Source organism: Pleurodeles waltl, chromosome 7 (genome assembly GCF_031143425.1).
Source record: "Pleurodeles waltl isolate 20211129_DDA chromosome 7, aPleWal1.hap1.20221129, whole genome shotgun sequence".
Classification (NCBI taxonomy): Eukaryota; Metazoa; Chordata; class Amphibia; order Caudata; family Salamandridae; genus Pleurodeles; species Pleurodeles waltl.
In genome coordinates this window covers 1522820709-1522841818 of record NC_090446.1, presented here as the reverse complement: position 1 = coordinate 1522841818, position 21110 = coordinate 1522820709, and the positions used below count along the sequence as shown (strand labels likewise).

Here is a 21110-nt window from a genome sequence, read left to right as displayed (position 1 = left end):
GGTCAGTGTTGGCCACCATTATTCTCAAAATCAGCATAAGCACTTTCTGCATCCTGCTTTACAAGGTGATATCTGTTTGTGTTCAGCTCACTTCTTCCTCCTTCCCAACCCTCTCCTAGGATCAAGTAGAAGCTAAGTGCAAGGATTTCCAACAGCGTAACGACCAAGCCTCCTCCGACCGATGCCTGGCCCTGCTGCTGGAAGACAAGGAGACCCTAGAGGAGATGGTGTCAAAGGGGGCTTTTGCCAAACCTGGAGGTTATCAGCTCTTCATGGAGGCTCAGAAGCAGATGGTGGAGGCGTACAACTTCACACCCAGCAAAGGGCTCAAGGTACGAGAGAGTCTGGTCTGGAGATTATTGTCAACTGTGTGACTTAGCCTGCTACATCTGTCCACAGGAGCACTTTTTGGCCACAAAACATGACTGACAGTGACCACTACTTTAGGCACTTTTTGTGCTTTGGTAAGCACTGTGACCGCAAAAGATAAGTATTGTGTCCAGAGCACAGAGTCTGTGCCTGTGAAGAATCTATAAGGAGTCTCTGTATCTCTCTCACTGAACAGCAATCTTCCTGCACCTGGTGTTTCTCACACGTCCCTAAAATTAAAGGCGTCAACCCGAGCCTCTCTGAAATAAAATCATTTATGCTGTAAATTGTACTCTGATGACTGCAGATACTGAGAGTGAGATCACAGGACTACAAAACTGTGTTTGACTTAGCAGCATGTTGCTGTTTAGTTATTAGTCCCATCCTAGCCATTGCCCACCCTGCATACATAAGTGCTGCCGTCTCCGATCAGTACAATGTTATTCCTTTTATCCAAATGAAGCCACTGACCCCCTTCCCAGTAAGCAGCTGTAGACCCTTCTAAAGAAGATCATTATCCATCCTTCCAGGGGGCACCTCGCTCCCCTCTTTCCAAGGAAGCCACTATCATCACTTCTTAAGGAACTTCACTCCACATCAGAGCAGTGTCCACCCTTGCCAGGGAGGGCTTCCTCCTGAAGATGTTGTCCTTCCTTCCAAAGGAAGTTCTTTATCCCCTTCTCAAGGAGAATACTATCATCTCGTCTCCAGGAGAATATTATCCTTCCTTCTGAAGGAAAACACTGCCACCCATTCCCAAGGCAGATGCTATACTTCCCTCCATAGGCAGCCACCATTTCCTGTCTGTCTGTCTATTTATCTATCTATCTATCTATCTATCTATCTATCTATCTATCTATCTATCTATCTATCTATCTATCTATCTATCTATCTATCTATCTATCTATCTATCTATCTAATATATCCTTCCTTCTGAAGGAAACCACTGCCACCCCTTCCCAAGGCAGATTCTATACTTCCCTCCATAGGCAGCCACCATTTCCTGTCTGTCTGTCTATTTATCTATCTATCTATCTATCTATCTATCTATCTATCTATCTATCTATCTAATATATCCTTCCTTATGAAGGAAACCACTGCTACCCCTTCCCAAGGCGAATACTATACTTCCCTCCATAGGCAGCCACCATTTCCCTTCCCAAGGAGGCCAGTGTAATCCCTACTCATGGGAGATGTTATCTATCTATCTATCTATCTATCTATCTATCTATCTATCTATCTATCTATCTATCTGTCTAATTATCTATCTGGCTATCTATCTATCTTATCTAGCCTTCCTTCCCTATCTTTCTTCACTATTGTCCTTCCTTTCTTCACTATGGTCCTTCCTTTCTTCACTATCTTCCTTCCTTTCTTCCCTATCTTTCTTCCTATCCTTCGTTCCTCCCTCCTTCCTTCCCTCCCTCCCTTCCAAGGAGGCCAGTATAATCCCTGCTCATGGAAGATGTTCTCTCTATCCTTTCCTATGTTTCTTCCCTATCGTTCCTTCTTTCCTTCCTTCCTCCCTCCCTTCCTAAAGAGGCCGGTATAATGCCTGCTCATGGAAGATGTTATCTATCTTTCCTTCCTTCCCTATGTTTCTTCCCTATGTTTCTTCCCTGTCCTTTCTTCATTCCTTCCCTATCTTCCTTCCTTCTTTTCTTCCCAGACTTCATTCCTATCTTCCTACCTTACTTTCGTCCCTTTTTCCCTTTTCTTCCCTTCCTTCCTATCTTCACTGTCTTTCCTCCTTTCTTCCCTTTCTTCATTCCTTCCTTCCCTATCTTCCGCCCCTATCTTTCTTCCTATCCTTCCTTCCTCCCTCCCTCCATACCTCCCTCGGTTCCAAGGAGGCTCATGGAAGATGTTCTCTCTATTCTTCCTTCCTTCCCAATGTTTCTTCCCTTTCCTTCCTTCTTTCCTTCCTCTCTCCCCCCTTCCTAAAGAGGCCAGTATAATGCCTGCTCATGGAAGATGTTATCTATCCTTCCTTCCCTCATTCTTTCCCTATCTTCCTTCCTTCTTTCCTTCCCTATCATCTTCCTTCCTTCCTTTCTTCCCTATCTTTCTTACCTATCATTCCTTCCCTATCTTCCTTCCTTCTTCCCTTCCCTGTTTTTCTTTCCTATCTTCCTACCTTCCTTTCTTCCCTCTTTCCTCTATTTTTCCCTTCCTTCCTATCTTACTTCCTTTCTTCCCTCTTTCCTCCTTTCTTCCCTATTTTTCTTTCTTTCTTCCCTATCTTTTTTCCTATCCTTCCTTTCTCCCTCCATCCCTTCCTCCCTTCCAAGGAGGCCAGTATAATCCTTGCTTATGGAAGATGTTCTCTCTATCCTTCTTCCTTCCCTATGTTTCTTACCTATCTTTCCTTCTTTCCTTCCTCCCTCCCTTCCTAAAGAGGCCGGTATAATGCCTGCTCATGGAAGATGTTCTCTCTCCTTCCTTCCTTCCCTATCCTTCCTTCATTCCTTCCCTATCTTTCGTCCTTCTTTCCTTCCCAGTCTTTCTTTCCTATCTTCCTACCTTCCTTTCGTCCCTCTTTCCGCTTTTCTTCCCTTCCTTTCTATCTTCCTTCCTTTGTTCCCCATCCTTCCTCCCTCCACTCTTTGCCCCCGCCCTCCCTCCGAAGGAGGCAGTGTAATCCCTGCTGATGGAAGGTGTTAACCGTCCTCCCTTCTAAACTAAACTTATGTCCTCTCTTTTAAATGAAGCCAGTTATCAACTTGTTAAAGAGGAACCTCCCCTGTACAGCTATCGGAAAGTACCTGTTCATGCCTAGATCCATTGAACCGAGCACCGGTGTCACATGCGCGTCCCACACATGGTCACATGCGCCTCTGTGGACCATCCGCCAGATCCATTCCGCACGGAGTGTCCTTGGCTTTGCCCCTTGTCCCTCATATTAAATCAGTCCCACCTTGCTCACCCCAGGACAAGGAAATCCCTTCATGTTGCAGGTATTGTACCTCCAAACTCCTGTGTTAGCCCAGGTTGCCATTCTGAGTTTCCGAGACAGCGCCTACTACAGAGATGGCTCTTTGCTACGCTGGGATCATCTGCATTACTGAGATTACTCTGGGACGCCTGCTACATGAGACTGCTCAGTTCCTGGGTGGAACTTCCTGTGTTGGAAAATGCATGTAGACTTCTGTGTCCTAAGAGTTGTGTCCCACATCAGTTGTTAGGCAGTTCCCTCCATGGGTGGTTTCAACTCATAAAGCTGTTCCTGTCACCTACTTTTTGGATTTGTTTCTCACTCATTGCTTCACCCCTAGGACCAGGATGTTTTTTTTTTTACACCTTATTATGTTTTGGTCCTCTAGTATTACACATTGTTTTTCTTGCTGTGTGCTTATTTGTTTTGCTGGGTGCCACACATCAAACAAGGAAAATTTGAATTACTGGAAACTACAGTTAGCAGCTGTAACTATAGGATGTGGAGCAGAATGGGAAGCTAGAAGCAGAGAGGAACAAAAAGGCGTGGATGTGGGGAAATGTTTGTGTGGTGGTGGACAGCAAGGCCCACAAAAGTGGCAGTAACACGGTGATTGATCATTAAGGAACATATGGAGTTGTAACTTTTTTAGTTGTTACCATGTCCCCGAATGAGTCGTTCTGTGTTTTTGTCTGTGCATTAAGTAAGGATTGCTCCAGAGCTTTCCTTATTTAATGCTGTGGTATTTGTGCCATAAGGATGATTTACTTTCCATCCCTGTTCTGGGTGTGAAGAACCTTTTGGGTGAGGAAGCTAGTATGTAATTGATTTTAGCCTCCACTGGTAGCCGGTGAAGTTCTTTCAGGGCCAAGGTGATGTGGGTCATATTTAGTAGAGCATTGGGTGAGTTTGGAAGCTGGGCGCAGTACTGCTCTGCAGGAACCCAGTACATATTGGGTAGCGTATGAGGATGGTATTTCCGTAGTGATAGGAAAATTTGCAAGAGGTTCAACAGTTGTTCTGAACGTATTTTGGAGTGAGAAGTAGCTTTAGTTTCTTCAACGGATGTTAAAATGAACTTTGCGATCACCGATGGCACTTAAGAGTAACTTGCTGTTTTATTAAAGTTGAGAATAAGAAAGCTCAGTAGTAGGCAAGATTTAAACTTTTTGAGGCAAGATTTTAGCTATCCATATTCCAAGCGCCTGTCCTTGGGATGCCATGCATTGACCATACCTGGGCTGGCAGTTCAAGCTGGACTGTTCTCATGGGGAACAGGGTCAATACTTATTTGCATATGGCTGGGTCCAAACTGGAATGGCATGGGCAGAAAAAAAACAATGGATTTAGCCCCAGATCTCTGTACTGGGGGTGAATGTTTGACATTGTTCAGCATTCCGTCCATCACTTGTTATTTTTGCAATTGTCACCCTAAGTGGAACAGGTATGCCCAGACATGGGTCCTGTGCTCCCCATGCCACTAGAGTCAAGCTAGCCTGGCAGAGGAGGGGTGATACCCCAAAACCGGTCCCAGGATGCTTGTTTCCAGTCCAGGGAAGACCTGGACTGGCAGTTCGGGCTGGACTGTTCCATAGACTGATTTGCATATGGCTGGGTCCAAACTGGAATGGCATGGGTAGCAAAAAAACAATGGATTTAGGCCCGGATCTCTGTACTGGGGGTGAATGTTTGACATTGTTCAGCATTCCGTCCATCACTTGTCTTTTTGCAATTGGGCATTAACCATACTGCACACATTGTGCTTTGCTATGTCGTGGATTGGCCATATTAAAGGCTGCTTTCCTTACTAAGGCCTGCCTTGCCCACATTACAGAGGTCGCTTCTTATGTTTTTAGTTGCTCATATTACGCATCATGCTTTTTGCTGGGCCCCATTGTTAGTGATATCACACACATCAGTGCTGTTTATTTCTCAAACTGCAATATTACTCCTTGCTTCTTGCTGTGTCAGCATCGCCATCTTACAAATATCCTTTGTTTTAGCATTATTGCATTATTGCTGCTTGTATTCTCTCTGTTTCCTGCTGGTTCCCTGGTGGTCCACTTAAGAGATCCCTCCATGCTAGACCCTAGATGTCACACACTTGACTACGGTTCTCTTTCACAGGCTGATCAGGTCCTTCATGAGGTCCTCAAGTCACAGGAGACAACAGCTCAAACAGTTCTCCAGATGGACAGTGCTCTAAAAGAAAAGGAAAAGGAGGCTGCAGGTAAAGTGGTGTGTTTGGCTTCTTTTTGTACCCCGGGAGGTCTATTCATCTAACCGTGGCCTTTACAACAGTATCCGTGAACCTCAGTCTCATGTTAGCGTGGCTGTTAGAGGGTGTGAATTGTGTGCTGGTTCTTCAGTTGTTTCTGTGTTTTGAGATGGTTGATTCTGTGTGTGCGTGTTGGGATATTGTTCCCTGCCCTTGATGTATTTGTGGTTACTAGGTTATTTGTGCATGTGTGGGATGGTGTGCACTAAGGTTGTTGGTCATTGTGATGATTGTGTTGCCTTTAGATGTGATTGGATGGTTGTTTGGCAGTGTAAGGAAGTTGGAACTGGCACCTTGTGGTAAGGGGATGTTTTGTCTACTGTTGATGTACATTTTCCTCGAAACCTAACGGTTGTGGGCTTTGAATATGGGGTTTTCATAATGAGACTGACAGAAGACATTGCGTGGCTACCCACAATCCACCAACCATTGTGCTACTATTGATTAGACTGTTTCCTGCCACTGTTCGATTTGTTTGGGTGTAGAGGATCTGAAAACCTGTCACAAGCATTTTTTACATCAACGGCATTCTAGTTTTTTAACAACTTTATTATTTTACTCATCGATATACAACTCATATTGAACATGGTTAGGATGTAGTAAACCAGTTACAAACATTCTGTTTTATTTAGTATGCTTTTCCATTTGATTCCAGGTTATAGATTCTATTAAAATAAAATCTTAACCTCAAAACTAGATTGTTTGGCACGGATGTAAGTTTACCAGAAAGAATATGCTACTTACGTTAGGGTAGGCCGCTCCCCCTGCCGCTGCAGCTCCACCAGCCCAGGCTCCTGAAACCTCCAAGCAAGTCCTGCGAAATCACAGTAAGTACCCCCCCCCCGCCCAGCCCCTCGCCCTGCCCCGCGCTACTCACCTCTTCTCTTGCTTCCTTCTTCATCTTTGATCTTCCTCTGTGCTCTTCATCTGTGTTCTTCTTTCTTCCCTGCACCCCGTCCTGCGTGTTCTTTCTTCTGTCTTCATCTGTGTTCTTCTTCTGTGTACTTCATCTGTGCTTCTTTCTATCTCTTCTGCACCGCAACCTGCGTATGCTTTCTTCTTCTTTGTCCTTCTTCTAGGCTCTCCTCGCTCCTCTTCTTCTTCACCATCTTCTTGGCTCTTCTCTCTTCTGCTTCTCTTCTTCTTTACCTTCTCCTTGGCTCTTCTCTCATCTGCCCTCCTGCTCCTGACTCTTCTCTCTGACCTTCCTCACTCGCCACCACCTCGGTAACCCCCCTCCCCTATCTTCCTATCTTTCAATCTCTCTCCCTCACTCGCCACCACCTCTGTAACCCCCCCTATCTTCCTATCTCTCTCCCTCACTCGCCACCACCTCTGTAACCCCCCTATGTTCCTATCTTTCTATCTTTCTTCCTAACTCCCCGCCACCTTTAACCCCCCCTATCTTTTCTCCCCTCTACCTGACCCCCCTCCCTCCGCTTTACCGCCGCCACCTCCTGCTCGCCCCCCCTGCTCCCATTCGTCGCCCCACTCCCGCCCCCAGCTGACCCCTCCCCCCCTCCTCCCTCTTATGGTGGCCGCGCGCAGCGGGCGCGCCAAAGGCAAGCCCATCTGTGCCTGTCCGCGCCCAGCGCCACGACCCCTGGCCCTCAGCACTCCCAAACCCCGCAGCACCGCTACGACCCCATCACCCTCCACGCCCTCAACCCGCTCCAGCACCTGCTTCCAAGCCAACCCGAAATGGACCCTTCGTATGTAACACCTGCAAACTCACCTTCCACCATGAAAACACCACGTCCGCCAGCCCACGCGCCATCAACCACCTCAAATGCATCCTGATCAACGCACGCTCTGTCCACAAGCACGCCGTTGAACTTTGGGACCTCCTGGACTCCACTGCACCAGACGTCGCCTTCATCACTGAGACCTGGATGAACGCCTCCTTGGCCCCCGACATCGCCATAGCCATCCCCGAAGGCTACAAGATTTCCAGGAAAGACCGCACCAACCAAGTAGGAGGAGGAATCACCATCGTCTTCAAGGACTCCATCAACGTCACCACCTCCACCGAAGACACCCCCCTCGCCGCCGAACACCTGCACTTCCAGATCCACACAGATCCCAGGACCACCCTCAGAGGAACTCTCATCTACCGACCCCCTGGACCACGCGCCCTCTTCAGCGACTCTATCACCGACTTCATCTCCCGCACGCCCTTGCCTCGCCGGACTACATCCTCCTCGGCGACCTCAACTTCCATCTGGAACAGAACAACGATCCCAACACCACCGCCCTGCTCGACAATCTCGCCAACCTCTGTCTCAAGCAACTGGTGAACACCCCCACCCACATCGCCGGACACACGCTCGACCCCATCTTCTCCGCCAGCAACCACGTATCCTTCAGCCACTCCTCCGCTTTACACTGGACCGACCACAGATGTGTCCACTTCACCTTCCGACGCGAGACTCGCCACCTCCGCACACAACCCATGTCGTCAGTGGAACAAAATCCCCGAAGAACAGCTTCTCTCCACTCTCATCGACAACCAACCCACCTTCTCCTCCGACCCCAACGACGCAGCCCTCAGCCTCACGAATTGGATCACCAACTGCGCAGACAACCTCGCTCCCCTCAGACGCCTCCCAAGACAGACCAACACCAAAAAACCTCTCTGGTTCACTGACACCCTTAAGGAATCAAAAAAAAAATGCCGCACTCGAGAAAGCCTGGCGTAAGGACCACACCGCAGATAACATGACTGCCCTCAAGAACGCTACCCGCGAACACCACCAACTGATCCACGCTGCCAAAAGAAATTTCTTCACAGACAGACTAGACAAAAACAGCCACAACAGCAGAGAACTCTTCAACATCGTCAAAGAGCTCTCCAACCCCAACGCCATCACGCCCTCACAAGACCTTTGTAACTCCCTCGCCACCTTCTTCCATCGTAAGATCACCGACCTACACGACCGCTTCGGACACCAGACCCAGCCGACCACCACAGAACCCAAAACCCCAGCCATCACCCTCAACACCTGGACCCACATCAACACGGAAGAGACCAAAGCCACCATGAACTCCATCCACTCCGGTGCCCCCTCGGGCCCCTGCCCACACTTCATCTTCAACAAAGCCGACGACCTCATCGCCCCGCACCTCCAGACCATCATCAACAGCTCCTTTTCGTCTGCTACCTTCCCCGAGAGCTGGAAACACGCTGAAGTCAACACCCTACTGAAGAAACCTACGGCGGACCCAAGCGACCTGAAGAACTTCCGCCCCATCTCGCTGCTCCCCTTCTCTGCCAAAGTCATAGAGAAGACCGTCAACAAGCAGCTTACCAACTTCCTTGAAGACAACAACCTTCTCGACCCCTCTCAGTCCGGATTCCGAGCCAACCACAGCACAGAAACCGCCCTCATCGCAGTCACAGACGACATCAGAACCCTGATGGACAACGGAGAAACATTCGCCCTCATCCTCCTCTGCCACCGCACCCTAATAACCCGCCTCCGCTCCACCGGGATCCAAGGACAGGCCCTAGACTGGATCACCTCCTTCCTTTCTAACCGCTCCCAAAGAGTCTACCTCCCACCTTTCCGCTCAGATCCCACCGAGATCATCTGCGGCGTCCCACAAGGCTCCTCGCTCAGCCCGACTCTCTTCAATGTCTACATGAGCCCCCTCGCCGACATCATACGCAAACACAGCATCATCATCACCTCCTACGCCGACGACACTCAGCTGATACTTTCCCTCACCAAGGACCCCACCAGCGCCAAGACCAACCTGCAAGATGGAATGAAAGGCGTCGCAGACTGGATGAAACTCAGCCGTCTGAAACTGAACTCAGACAAAACGGAAGTCCTCATCCTCGGAAACACCCCGACCTCCTGGGATGACTCCTGGTGGCCCACGGCCCTTGGCATCGCACCGACCCCCTCAGACCATGCACGCAACCTCGGTTTCATCCTGGACCCACTTCTCACCATGACCAAACAAGTCAACGCCGTATCATCCTCCTGCTTCCTCACCCTCCGCATGCTCCGAAAGATCTTCCGTTGGATCCCCGCCAACACCAGAAAGTGTGACCCACGCCCTTGTCACAAGCCGCCTGGACTACGGCAACACCCTATATGCCGGAACCACCGCTAAACTCCAGAAGCGTCTGCAACTAATTCAAAACGCCTCCGCCCGCCTCATCCTCAACATACCCTGCAACAGCCACATCTCCGCCCACTTGAGACACCTGCACTGGCTTCCCATCAGCAAAAGGATCACCTTCCGACTCCTCACCCACGCACACAAAGCCCTCCACAACAAGGGACCCGAATACCTCAACCGCCGCCTCAGCTTCTACACACCCACCCGTCTTCTTCGCTCCACCAGCCTCGCTCTCGCCGCCGTCCCTTGCATCCGCCGCTCCACGGCGGGTGGGAAGTCCTTCTCCTACTTGGCGGCCAAGACATGGAACTCCCTCCCCACCATCCTCAGGACCACCCAGGACCACTCCGCATTCCGGAGACTACTCAAGACCTGGCTTTTCGAGCAGCAGTAACCCCGTCCCCCTAGCGCCTTGAGACCCGCACGGGTGAGTAGCGCGCTTTATAAATGTTTATGATTTGATTTGATTTTGATTTACGTATCTTAGATAGTCATTGGGGTATGGGACCACTCATATATAGGATCACTCAGCCTCAACCCTGTGATTGACCCCATATCCTGTTGTAGCATGGTGATTACTTATATAGTCTAGCATGGCTGGAATATGCCAGTGGTTTACTTTACAGGATGTACCTGTACTAATAGGGAGCCTAGCCATTTTGTGCTGTGTACGTTCAGGTGCTTCAAAGGCTGCAAGCGCCTCGTCCCTCAGATTTGCAATTGAGTGTCAATGAACACCTCTTCACTTCTTAAAGGACAATGATTTTACTGACGACCCATTTCTTGACCTATCTTTGCCAACTGTTTAGCCTTCCTCACTTGAAGATTCACTATCCCTTTCAACAAATTCACCCTTGTTTTTCTTTTTCCTACACACTTTGGCGAAATGGCCAACAATAGCACACTATGAACATTTAGGGGGGCAAGGGTCGCTCCCCGTTGGGGGGGGGGATTTAATTTAGGCCATTTCGGCCTATTGTTATTAGGCCGATCTGCCCCTGGGGGGGGCAGAAACCGCTAGGCGCCAAGGATCATTTGGTTTTTTTTTTTTTTTTTTTTTTTTTTTAGAGGTGGGGAGCGACCCCTTAGGCAAGGGTCGCTCCCCTGGGGGGCAAGTTTATTTTTGGCAATTTCTGCTCCCCTTGGGGGCAGATCGACGTATTTCTATTAGGCCGATCTGCCCTGGGGGAGCAGAAACCACTTAGGCACTAGGGATTGGTATGTGTGTGTTTTCTTTAGGGGGGCAGCCCCTTGGGTAAGGGTCGCTCCCCATGGGGGCACATTACTGTTGGCCATAATTTTGGAAGGACCATCTACCACCAAAGGGGAGCAGAAAGCCCACCAGAGACCAGGGAAGTTTCTTTTTCCAAAATAAGAGGGTGGGGGTATGGCCATACCTTCACCCCAAATAAATGGGGCCAAAGTTGTTCTGCCCACCAGTGGGCAGATGGGGCAATTACCCCTGATCCACACCCCGGGGGGCAGAAAGTCTACTAGATGCCAGGGAATTAAAAAAAAATATATATATATAGTGGGGTGGTGGCTACCAACCAGTATGGACCTGGTTATGCCCTCACCCCAACTGAAGGGGGTAACAGTCTTTCAGCTCTCCCCTGCACTCTAAAACATCTTATCCCACAGCAAGCAAGAAGGCATTTGATTATTTTAGGTTTTGGTTTTACATTTGGGCCATGAGAGCTTGGCTAACTCTCAAATTCATCCCACTTGGAATGGTGAGGGCTGCACTTTATTGACTTTGGGACGCTGCTATGTAGAAATATCCACAAGACCTAGACACATCTGAAAACTAAACATCTGGGTGATTCCAAGGTGGTGTGTTTCACATTCACCGCACCATTTTTTTACCCACAATGCTCTGGAAACCTCCGAATTTGCTGGAGATCATACATTTTCCCATGTTTTTGTGATGGAACCTTCCGGAATCTGCAGGAATCCACAAAATTCCTACCACCCAGCATTGTCTCATCTATACCGATAAAAATTCTGCTGCACTTGTCAGCCTAAATTTTTTTTTTTTTCAAACTGCCCTTTTGGAACTGCTTTGGTTCCCCCTCAATTTTGACATGTTTTTGGCTCTTCCCTGTCACAAGCACTTGGCCCACCTACACAAATGAGGTATCATTTTTACCGGGAGACTGAGGGGAACGTTGGGTGGTATGAAATTTGTCCCGGTGCGGTGATCCCACACAGAAATGTGGGGAAATGTTGATTTTTTTTAGCTAAATTTGAGGTTTGCTGAGGATTCTGTGTAAGAAAACATTGGGGGATCCACGCAAGTCACACCTCCCTGGACTCCCTCAGGTGTCTAGTTTTCAGAAATGTCTGGGTTTGGTAGGTTTCCCTAGATGGCTGCTGAGCCCAGGACCAAAAACACAGGTACCCCCCCTCCCCCGCAAAAACAGGTAGTTTTGTATTTGATAATTTTGATGTATCCAGATAGTGTTTTGGGGCATTTCCTTTCACGAGCAGTAGGCCTACCCACAAAACTGAGGTATCATTTTTATCGGGAGACTTGGGGGAACGCTGGGTGGAATGAAATTTGTGGCTCCTCTCTGATTCTAGAACTTTCTGTCACAGACATGAGAGGAAAAAGTGTTTTTTTGGCCACATTTTGAGGTTTGCAAAGGATTCTGGGTAACAGAACCTGGTCAGAGTCCCACAAGTCACCCCATCTTCGATTCCCCTAGGTGTCTAGTTTTCAAAACTGCACAGGTTTTCTAGGTTTCCCTAGGTGCCAGCTGAGCTAGAGGCCAAAATCCACAGCTAGGCACTTTGCAAAAAACAGCTCTGTTTTCTTTGTGAAAATGTGCTGTGTCCACGTTGTGTTTTGGGGCATTTCCTGTTGCGCGCGCTAGGCCTACCCACGCAAGTGAGGTACCATTTTTATCGGGAGACTTGGGGGGAACACAGAATAGCAACACAAGTGTTATTGCCCCTTGTCTTACTCTACATTTTTCCCTTCCAAATGTAAGACAGTGTGTAAAAAAGACGGCTATTTGAGAAATGCCCTGTAATTCACATGCTAGTATGGGCACCCAGGAATTCAGAGATGTGCAAATAACCACTGCTTCTCAACATCCTATCTTGTGGCCAGTTTGGAAATACAAAGGTTTTCTTGATACCTATTTTTCACTTTTAATATTTGAGCAAATTAATTGCTGTATATCCGGTATAGAATGAAAACCCACTGCAAGGTGCAGCTCATTTATTGACTCTGGGTACATAGGGTTCTTGATTAACCTACAAGCCCTATATATCCCTGCAACCAGAAGAGTCCAGCTGACATAATGGTATATTGCTTTAAAAAATCTGACCTCGCAGGAAAAAGTTACAGAGTAAAACATGGAGAAAAATGGCAGTTTTTTTTACCTCAATTTCAATATTCTTTTATTTCAGCTGTTATTTTCTGTAGGAAACACTTGCAGGTTCTACACAAATGACCCCTTGTTGAATTCAGCATTTTGTCTACTTTACAGAAATGTTTAGCTTTCTGGGATCCAACATTGATTTCTTACCCATTTCTGTCACTAACTGAAAGCACAAAAAATTGTAAAAATGCGGTATGCCCCAGTAAAATGTCAAAATTGTGTTGAAAAATGGGGTTTTCTAATTCAAGTCTGCCTGTTCCTGAATGCTGAGAAGATGGTGATTTTACCACTGCAAACCCTTTGTTGATGCCATTTTCAGGGAAAAAATCACGAGCCTTCTTCTGCAGCCGTTTATTCCCATTTAAAAAAAACTAAAAACAATTGTTCGCTGTATTTTGGCTAATTTCTTGGTCTCCTTCAGGGGAACTCACAAAGTCTGGGTACCTCTAGAATCCCTTGGATGTTAGAAAAAAAGGACACAAATGTGGCATGTGTAGCTTATGTGGAGTAAAAGTTATGAGGGCCTAAGCTCGAACTGCCCCAAATAGCCAAAAAAGGGCTCGGCACAGGAGGGGAAAAGCCCTGGCAGCGAAGGGGTTAAAGGTTAGTGTTCTATGCCTCCAAAATGTTCATCCAAATTGGCCGCACATTTCTTTACAATACGTACGTGGGCGTCAAAATCTCACGTATTCCTCTGAAGATGGCCGCATGATGGCTTACGCGAAGCACACTTGCCGAGTTGTGTGCTGAAGCTCGATATCAGAGAGGATGTAAGTAGGAAAGCATAATTATAATGCAAAGTTTTACCAACAATCTTCTTCTTTAAAGTCTACGTGGTGTCTGTTGCTGTCTGTTGCTATTCGCCAGCGGCTCAACAGCTGTAGGGTACCGCTTCCACCCAACGACGCTCGAAGCCTGTTCTCACACAAATGCTAAGTTGCGTAAAGCCATAGGTAGTGCAGATTCGGATCTTCTCGCCAAATTGTAATAAATGGCGTACTCCACTTGAAAATAGAAGATACTTTCTTGGAGAACAGGTGCACACAACGTGTCTTCACCAAGGGAGCGTCCACCTGTCCCAATCTCCCTGTATTCCACAATTCTGTCACCTAGGTGCTGGTATCCTAGAAACCACAACCACTACGTTATATACAGCGAGCCAGATGACCATACCAAATTCACAAAAATAGATCAGACCAGCAAAGCAGTAAAGTACTGTTAACACATGCTATCTAATCGTCTTTTTGAAATCAAACTCTTGGAGATACTCTGGCGGTTGATGAGTTTGCAGTGAAATTAAAAGGACTCTGTAATTTTTCTGAGACTCCGAGACAAAGGAATTGCTCCGGAAAAGAAGTAAAGTGGTTTTGATTTTAAAGATCACCATGCTATGACGGTTTACCATCCTCAGAAACTTTGAAGAATGGAAGGCCTTTAAGCTCTGTGGAGTGAACAGCATAGGATGTATTTTTAATGTCATTTGCCACAAAGCATCTACAACAATTTCAGCGTCATGGACCAGAGTGCAAGAATCTTTAGCATTGGAGATCATAGCACTGAGAGGCACGCTGGTGTTGAGAGTTCTGTGCTACAAAAGGTATAGCTGAGTAATGAGTGAATGTTCAACACTTGAAATGGGGCCATCATCGAGAGCTATAGGTGCCTGAACCTTCTGGGCCAGAAAACTAACTACCAGTGCCTCCCTGGTTGCTTACTGCCAAGATTTATGTTTTTTGGTTTAACATTGAGCCCTGTGGCCAGTGTTATCCCTAGGGTGGCAGTTCGGCTGCACTTGGGTTTTCTCAGGAGCCTTTTGGTATACAGAATCTGAAAGTCTTTTGGAGATCAAAATGGAAGGCCAAGACTAATAATGGTAACCTCAGTGTCCGTCTGCACTGTTAGGATTCGGGTCCTTAAATAAGCCTTATGCACCTGCCGCAAAAGCTCCCAAATAATATCCATTTACAAATGGCCATTGTAGAAATAAAATTCGATCTATTGCCTGAAATTTCTTTAGTGGGCCGGCCTCTACAGATCCACTGTTGTCCTTCAGTAAGGCACTTATGGACACTGTTGGCCACTTGTGTGAAGAAGCCATGCTCAGTATCTCTAGTCAGTCTACCTGTGGCTAGACGCAACATAACCAGACGCTGTGCAAAGGTTTACACAAAAGCCTTCCTCCAGGCAGGGAATCCAAGCATAATAACTACTCTCTCCATCAGACTTGGCTTTATAATCTCTAAATGCAGTCTGGGTTTTGGGCTGATACACACAACTCTTGTGGGACACGGCCAGCAAGATCTTGCTGGCAGTTCCTGAGGACCTCAGGGCACCCTTCTCCTTGGCCATCCAAGATCCAAATACATCCTGTATTCTGGCCTCGATGTGACAGGTTGTGTGAGCCGTGCCATCAGTACCAGGGTCTGACTAGTTACACTTGGCTGCAGTTGTCAGTTCAGGACAATGTGACATGATCTTTTGGATTATAGCTGAGACCAATATTCATTGTCAGATTGGTACTCTTGCAGGCGGGGATCTGATTCTCAGTTTGAGCCCTGAGAAGCTCTAAAATTCATGAACCATCTGAGGCCAATGCTGTTTTCATTTTTCTGCACTTTCCCAAAGATATGGAGACATGTCCAAACTAAAGACAAAGTGACACTTGTTTTTGTGTGTGTAGTGTGTGAGGTGATTATTATCATTTTGTGTTGGTTTGGTTGTTCCCCAGCCTGTTGTTCTTTGTGATGTGCTGATTGATCCCTCTCCTGTGTGTCTCAACATGTTGGGATGGTTACTTTATGTATTCAGTATGTGGGGTTGTTTGTTTTCTGAGGTTATCCTGAACACTTAGCGCCTAGTGATTGTTGAGATAGTAGTTACTGTCCAGATGTGTTTGTATTGACATGATTTTATCATAGTCTGTATGCAGACAACAATGTTACCTATGCTGTGTGTTGGAGGATTGTTCCTTAGTCTTTGTTGTATGGGAGGGTGTTTTTCTAGTTTGTGGTTTGAAATTGGGGTTCCCTAACCTAATCATGTTGGGTTGACTCTGCCCTACACTGTTTGGTTTGTTGTTCTCAAATTTGCGCTTGTGTTGGCAGAGTTATTCACTAGTCTCTTAGGTTGTGCTGTTTTGTGTTCTGTAGTATTCATATGACATGATATGATTATTTCCTTGTGTATGGGCATCTTCATTTCTTGCTTCATGTTGGGACTGACATTGCCCAATTAGGTTCTGCATCTGAGGGGGTGGCTGATTTCTTGTTTGTGTATTGGCATTTTTTCCCCTCTCTTTGTGTGTATTGTAATGGTTAAAGCAAAGCTCTATGTGCTGGAACAATTGATTCTTCATACGGTTGTGTCTGGATATTCAGTAGCTTTACTATAAGCGTGTGTATCTGTGTGTGCGTGAGTCAGTGTTGTCAAGTTTGTTCCCTGGTATCTGTGTACTTGGATGGGTATTCTGTGCCCTCCATGTTTTTCATCTTTACCTGTGTCCCTTTGGTCACTTCAGAAGAGCGGGCGAAGGCAGAGGCCTTGGAACGGGAGGCTCGCGTGAGGCAGGAGATGTATGAGCAGTCCCAGCAGATGCTGGCGGAGCAGGAGAGAGCCCACACAGAGCACACACAGCAGCTGCAGCAGAAAATGGATGAGGATCGAAGAAAGTTGATTCAGGAGCAGGAGATGGTGATCACCCGGAAACTGCAGGTACCCCTTTACCATGGGCTCTCATTATTATCACTCCTAGATCCACCTTTGTTTCATCTATGCTTTTTTCCATCTCTGAGGAGATGTTTTGCTTAAAAGTCTTCGTTTTGAAACATCTTAAAATTTCACCCAAGACACTGTGGTTCTTTTTAAACTATTTTGTATTGGACATTTAAATGAAGGTGGCCTTCACCACACTGGTGCTAATGCAAATAATCCACAAGCAGCATCAGACATCTGTGAGGCCAATCTGCTAGAAACAGTTGCAGTTCTAAATCTCTAATGAGGCAGTTGGTAAACATCTGCCCTGCATCCTAGGAGCATAAACACAAAAAACCTCAGCCTTGTTGTGGGAATCCCCACTGGGGATGGATGCAAACTGACCTGCATCCTATTGGTGGTGCAGACATGGAAATTGAAAAGAAAGGGGGACAGCTACTGAGGAGATAGGACAATGTCTTTCTTTATGGACCCATGTGCATCTTCTGTAAACTGAGAATGCTACTCAGGATTCACTGTTCTTCTTCTGTCTCCCAGATTAGCACATGCACTGTGTATAGTTTCACCCTATATTGCTTCACCTCATTGGAGTGCAGCTTTGCATTTGGTGTGTGCAGGCTGTGGGTGGTCAGCCTGTCCCTCGTGCAGTGCTGGCTATCCACATTATGTTAGCACTGCAGCTAATACTGTTTTATATCTGGTCCTTGTTTACTATCTGTTGGTTCCAGATCTTCGATATTGAGAACATGAAAGTAAGAAACAATTGGACTTTCAATACCAGTAATCAGGATGTACTGAGGGGTGGCCAGAACACCAGGACTCAAATCTACTGTATGCTGTAAAAGTGCAGGAAACCAGGAGTGATCGCCACAATTTGTAGTGTATTGTATCTCTGGGCTATGAGAGTTAGCATACACCACTGCAGGGGCTAAAAACTGCAGTATCTAGCATGGGTAGTGCAAGGGCTTCAACTCAAGGTCTGGCTATAACTGTGCATTGGGACACACACAATCTCGTCTTCTCTTTGTTTCTCCAGGAACAACAGCGCCTCCTCCAGGAAGGCTTCAACAAGGAATCCGCCCGCCTGTCAGCCGAGATCCAGAGGATCCAGCAGCAGATCCCAAAACCACCAAAAAGGCGCACATGTGTCATAAGTTGAGAAGTCTGGAGTCCTGGTAGGACAGACATGGCGAAACCAGAAAAAAGACTGAGTGACAGCTGGAGACAAGGATCTGCATGAGGGTGACTAACATTCACACTGATGCCCACAGAAAGAGAAGTGGAAGCCTCCCTGCCTCCTGCACTTCCAGTACCAATGAATTACTTTGTACTTGGATCCCCTCCTTTCTCTGGTTGGTCCTCACCTTCCCAGAGATACTGTAGTAGGGACACCCCTTCCTATGAACTTATCACTCGCCAAATGATACAGGGTCTTCTATGGTTCTCATCACATCGCAAAAGAAGCTGTCCCCGGATCAAATCAGCCTTCTCTTGTACCCTGCATCAGGAGTAGATCTCCCTGTACCCCTCACCGGCGCATTGAAACAGATGTAGGAGCACCCCAATCTCCTCTCGTTCTCCACACCTTCCGTGGGCACGCTGCCGCCTTTCCACCCAGATCACATCCCAAACACAGGACTCAGGCTGACACCACAGGGACCTTGAACCACCCCCTCCTCCCAGGTTCTGTGCAGCCTCTCCTGTCTGTAGGGAAGTGCCAACAAACAGTTCAAACTGTGGTGTCAAACTGTCCAAATTGCATCATGCATTCATTTGTTCATCCACAAGTAAATGTGAACTTTAGCTCCTCACGCGGCAAGCGCAGGCTTCTGCTTCCCTTCTCTTTCCCTTACTCTGACACAGCTGTGGTAAACTTCGCCTTTGTTTCCTCAGATAGGTGGAGCAAATGAATCTGCCTCAATCTTGAAATGATCATGGACAAATACCAGAATATCCACAAGAGGTGTGGACTCTAGAACTACCCAAACGCTCTCAGGAATGGAGGGGCATCAAGAGAATTTGTTAGAGGCATTCTCATGCCCCTATTTCTTGTAGACTTGCTTATGCTGAAGCACCACGCTTCACAGCGCCAGAAGGTATGAAATTTAGGAAGCATGAATTAAAGAGGTGAAGCAAGAGAGGGCTGAAATTGTAGGAGTAAAGGGAGTGGGCGAGGCCCAGAAAGTGGGAGGTTAAGTGTAAAATGACTGAAAACCGGTGCAGGGAAAAAAGAAAAGGAGGAAATGTATGGCTAGAAGGAGTGGGAATAGGAGAGGGAGAAAGGAGGACAGACCTGTTAATGGAAGGAAAGAGGATAATGCTTGACTGATCCAAAGAGAGAGGGGGAGAGAGGCAGAAGGCAGGGAAAGGGGTTCTTTTAAAGGGTCCACCTCCTTTGTCCTCAGAACTGACCCTCGTGGTTGTTTACAGCAACGCACTAAATGGTGAGATACAGGAACCGATGTACCACACACCATCGTTCTGCGGGGGGAAATCTCTATACTACAATCCTCAAAAAAGACCTGAGTGTTCTAGAAATAAGATGGAAAAACCTAAATTAGATGTGAAAGTTCTGTAAACCAGATGTAAAAAATACCTCCTGGACAATTAACTCCTTAAAAAAGATTTGAGAGTTCTGGAAGTGAGATGGCAACATACCTTTTATGCAACAAAATCCTAAACAAGATCTGAGAGTCTGGAAATAAGATGGAAAAATACCTCCTGAACAATAAAATCCTATAAAAGATCTGAGAGTTCTGATAATAAGATAGAAACATACCTCCTGGACAAATCTGATGCAACCAGTGAGTCATGAATTGTGAGCTGTAATCATGTACAGATACATGCCAAGGACACCGGCTGCACACACAACTAATGCTGTAATATGTTAGGTTGTCACAGTGACAGTGTGACGTGAAAGGAGCACTTTATCTACTTAGCAGCCCATGACTTCAGTAAGATTCCTTCGTTTACTGTTAATGTTACTTTAAATAAGCTTATTTACATAAAGGTTATGACATATGGTAAGTACATTTCAGATTTAAACATTTTCCTGCATTAATTAATAAATAGATTACATCCAGATGTAGAGTGTGGTATTAAGTTGCCAAAGAGATTGTATCCTAACTGCTGATTGAACAGATGTAGTAATAAATCTCTGAGGGTGTAAAATGTGAAAAACTAAGTGGATTTGAAGCAACATCTCACAACTACCAAATACGAGGTGCCCCCAAACACCCGCCCTCCATGCCAAATAGGAAATCCAAGCGCACACAGCTGGCGTTGAGCTGGAGAGTACCTTTTGGTTGTATGCCAAATACGTTGATCCAGTCCTCCCCGGTGAAGCATTACACAGCTCAAGGTACATTTGGGGCATGCTGGAAGGGTAATCGAGCCTCAAGAGATTGCCCTTTGGATAGCAGGGCGCAGAACGCACCAGGGGATCCAGGCAAGTCATCCTTGTTGCATTTGTATGACAGGACACTTGCTACACATAGGACATGCAGCAGACGCTAGCGCTCCCTCCAAAATGTCACAGTTACATCATGGAGCAGGAGACGGCATCTCAATGGGGCAGGAGGAATGTGCCATACAGCCAGAAGAGATTGCCAGTCGTATGACAGGGCGATTGACAGGGACATCTTAAGGATTTCGGGGCCCCTGGGCCAAAGGTATTTTGGGGTCTACCGTTCCGAAGAGCTTTGCATTTATGATCTATTTTCAGCTCTTTCATGCCCTCTTTGGCCAGTGCACATATTCTAAATCTGTTTGCATCTAATGTGCAAGGATAGTGATGTTTTTTTAATATTATGATGCACTAGCTCACTAATATTATTGTAAATATTATGTTCGATGGCATATGTTGCTGCAGATACACATGTTTGGCACAGTCCGCTGCCTGGTGTTGGGCTCGGAGTATTACAAGTTGTTTTTCTTCGAAGAAGTCTTTTTTGGTCACGGGACCGAAGGACTCCTCCCTCTTCGGCTCCATTGCGCATGGGCGTCGACTCCATCTTAGATTGTTTTTTTCCGCTGTCGGGTTTGGACGTATTCCTTTTCGCTCCGTGTTTCGGTTCGGAAAGTTAGTCAGAATCTCGGAAGAAAGCGTCGGTATTGTTCCGTTCGGTATCGGGATAGTTAGGTACATCGACACCGATCATCGGAAGACTTTGGGGTAGCTTCGATTCCCCCATCGGGGCCTGGTCGGCCCGACCGCGTGCGACATCGAAGCCGATGGAACGGACCCCGTTCCGTTTCTGCCCAAAATGTCACAGTAAGTATCCTTATACAGATCAGC

General features: G+C 46.9%; 1 protein-coding gene across 2 annotated transcripts in view; it reads left to right on the top strand.

Moving 5' to 3' along the window:
- LOC138246639 (guanylate-binding protein 1-like) overlaps positions 1-19897 on the top strand; it is a 219203-nt gene extending 199306 nt beyond the window's left edge. For both annotated transcript variants that reach the window (XM_069201357.1, XM_069201358.1), the window contains 4 exons: positions 120-332; positions 5432-5534; positions 16620-16813; positions 17850-19897. In XM_069201357.1, coding sequence (XP_069057458.1) covers positions 120-332; positions 5432-5534; positions 16620-16813; positions 17850-17972 — 633 coding nt within the window. In that variant the 3' untranslated portion in view covers positions 17973-19897. The remainder of the gene's footprint in view (positions 1-119; positions 333-5431; positions 5535-16619; positions 16814-17849) is intronic.
- Positions 19898-21110: the final 1213 nt, after the last annotated feature.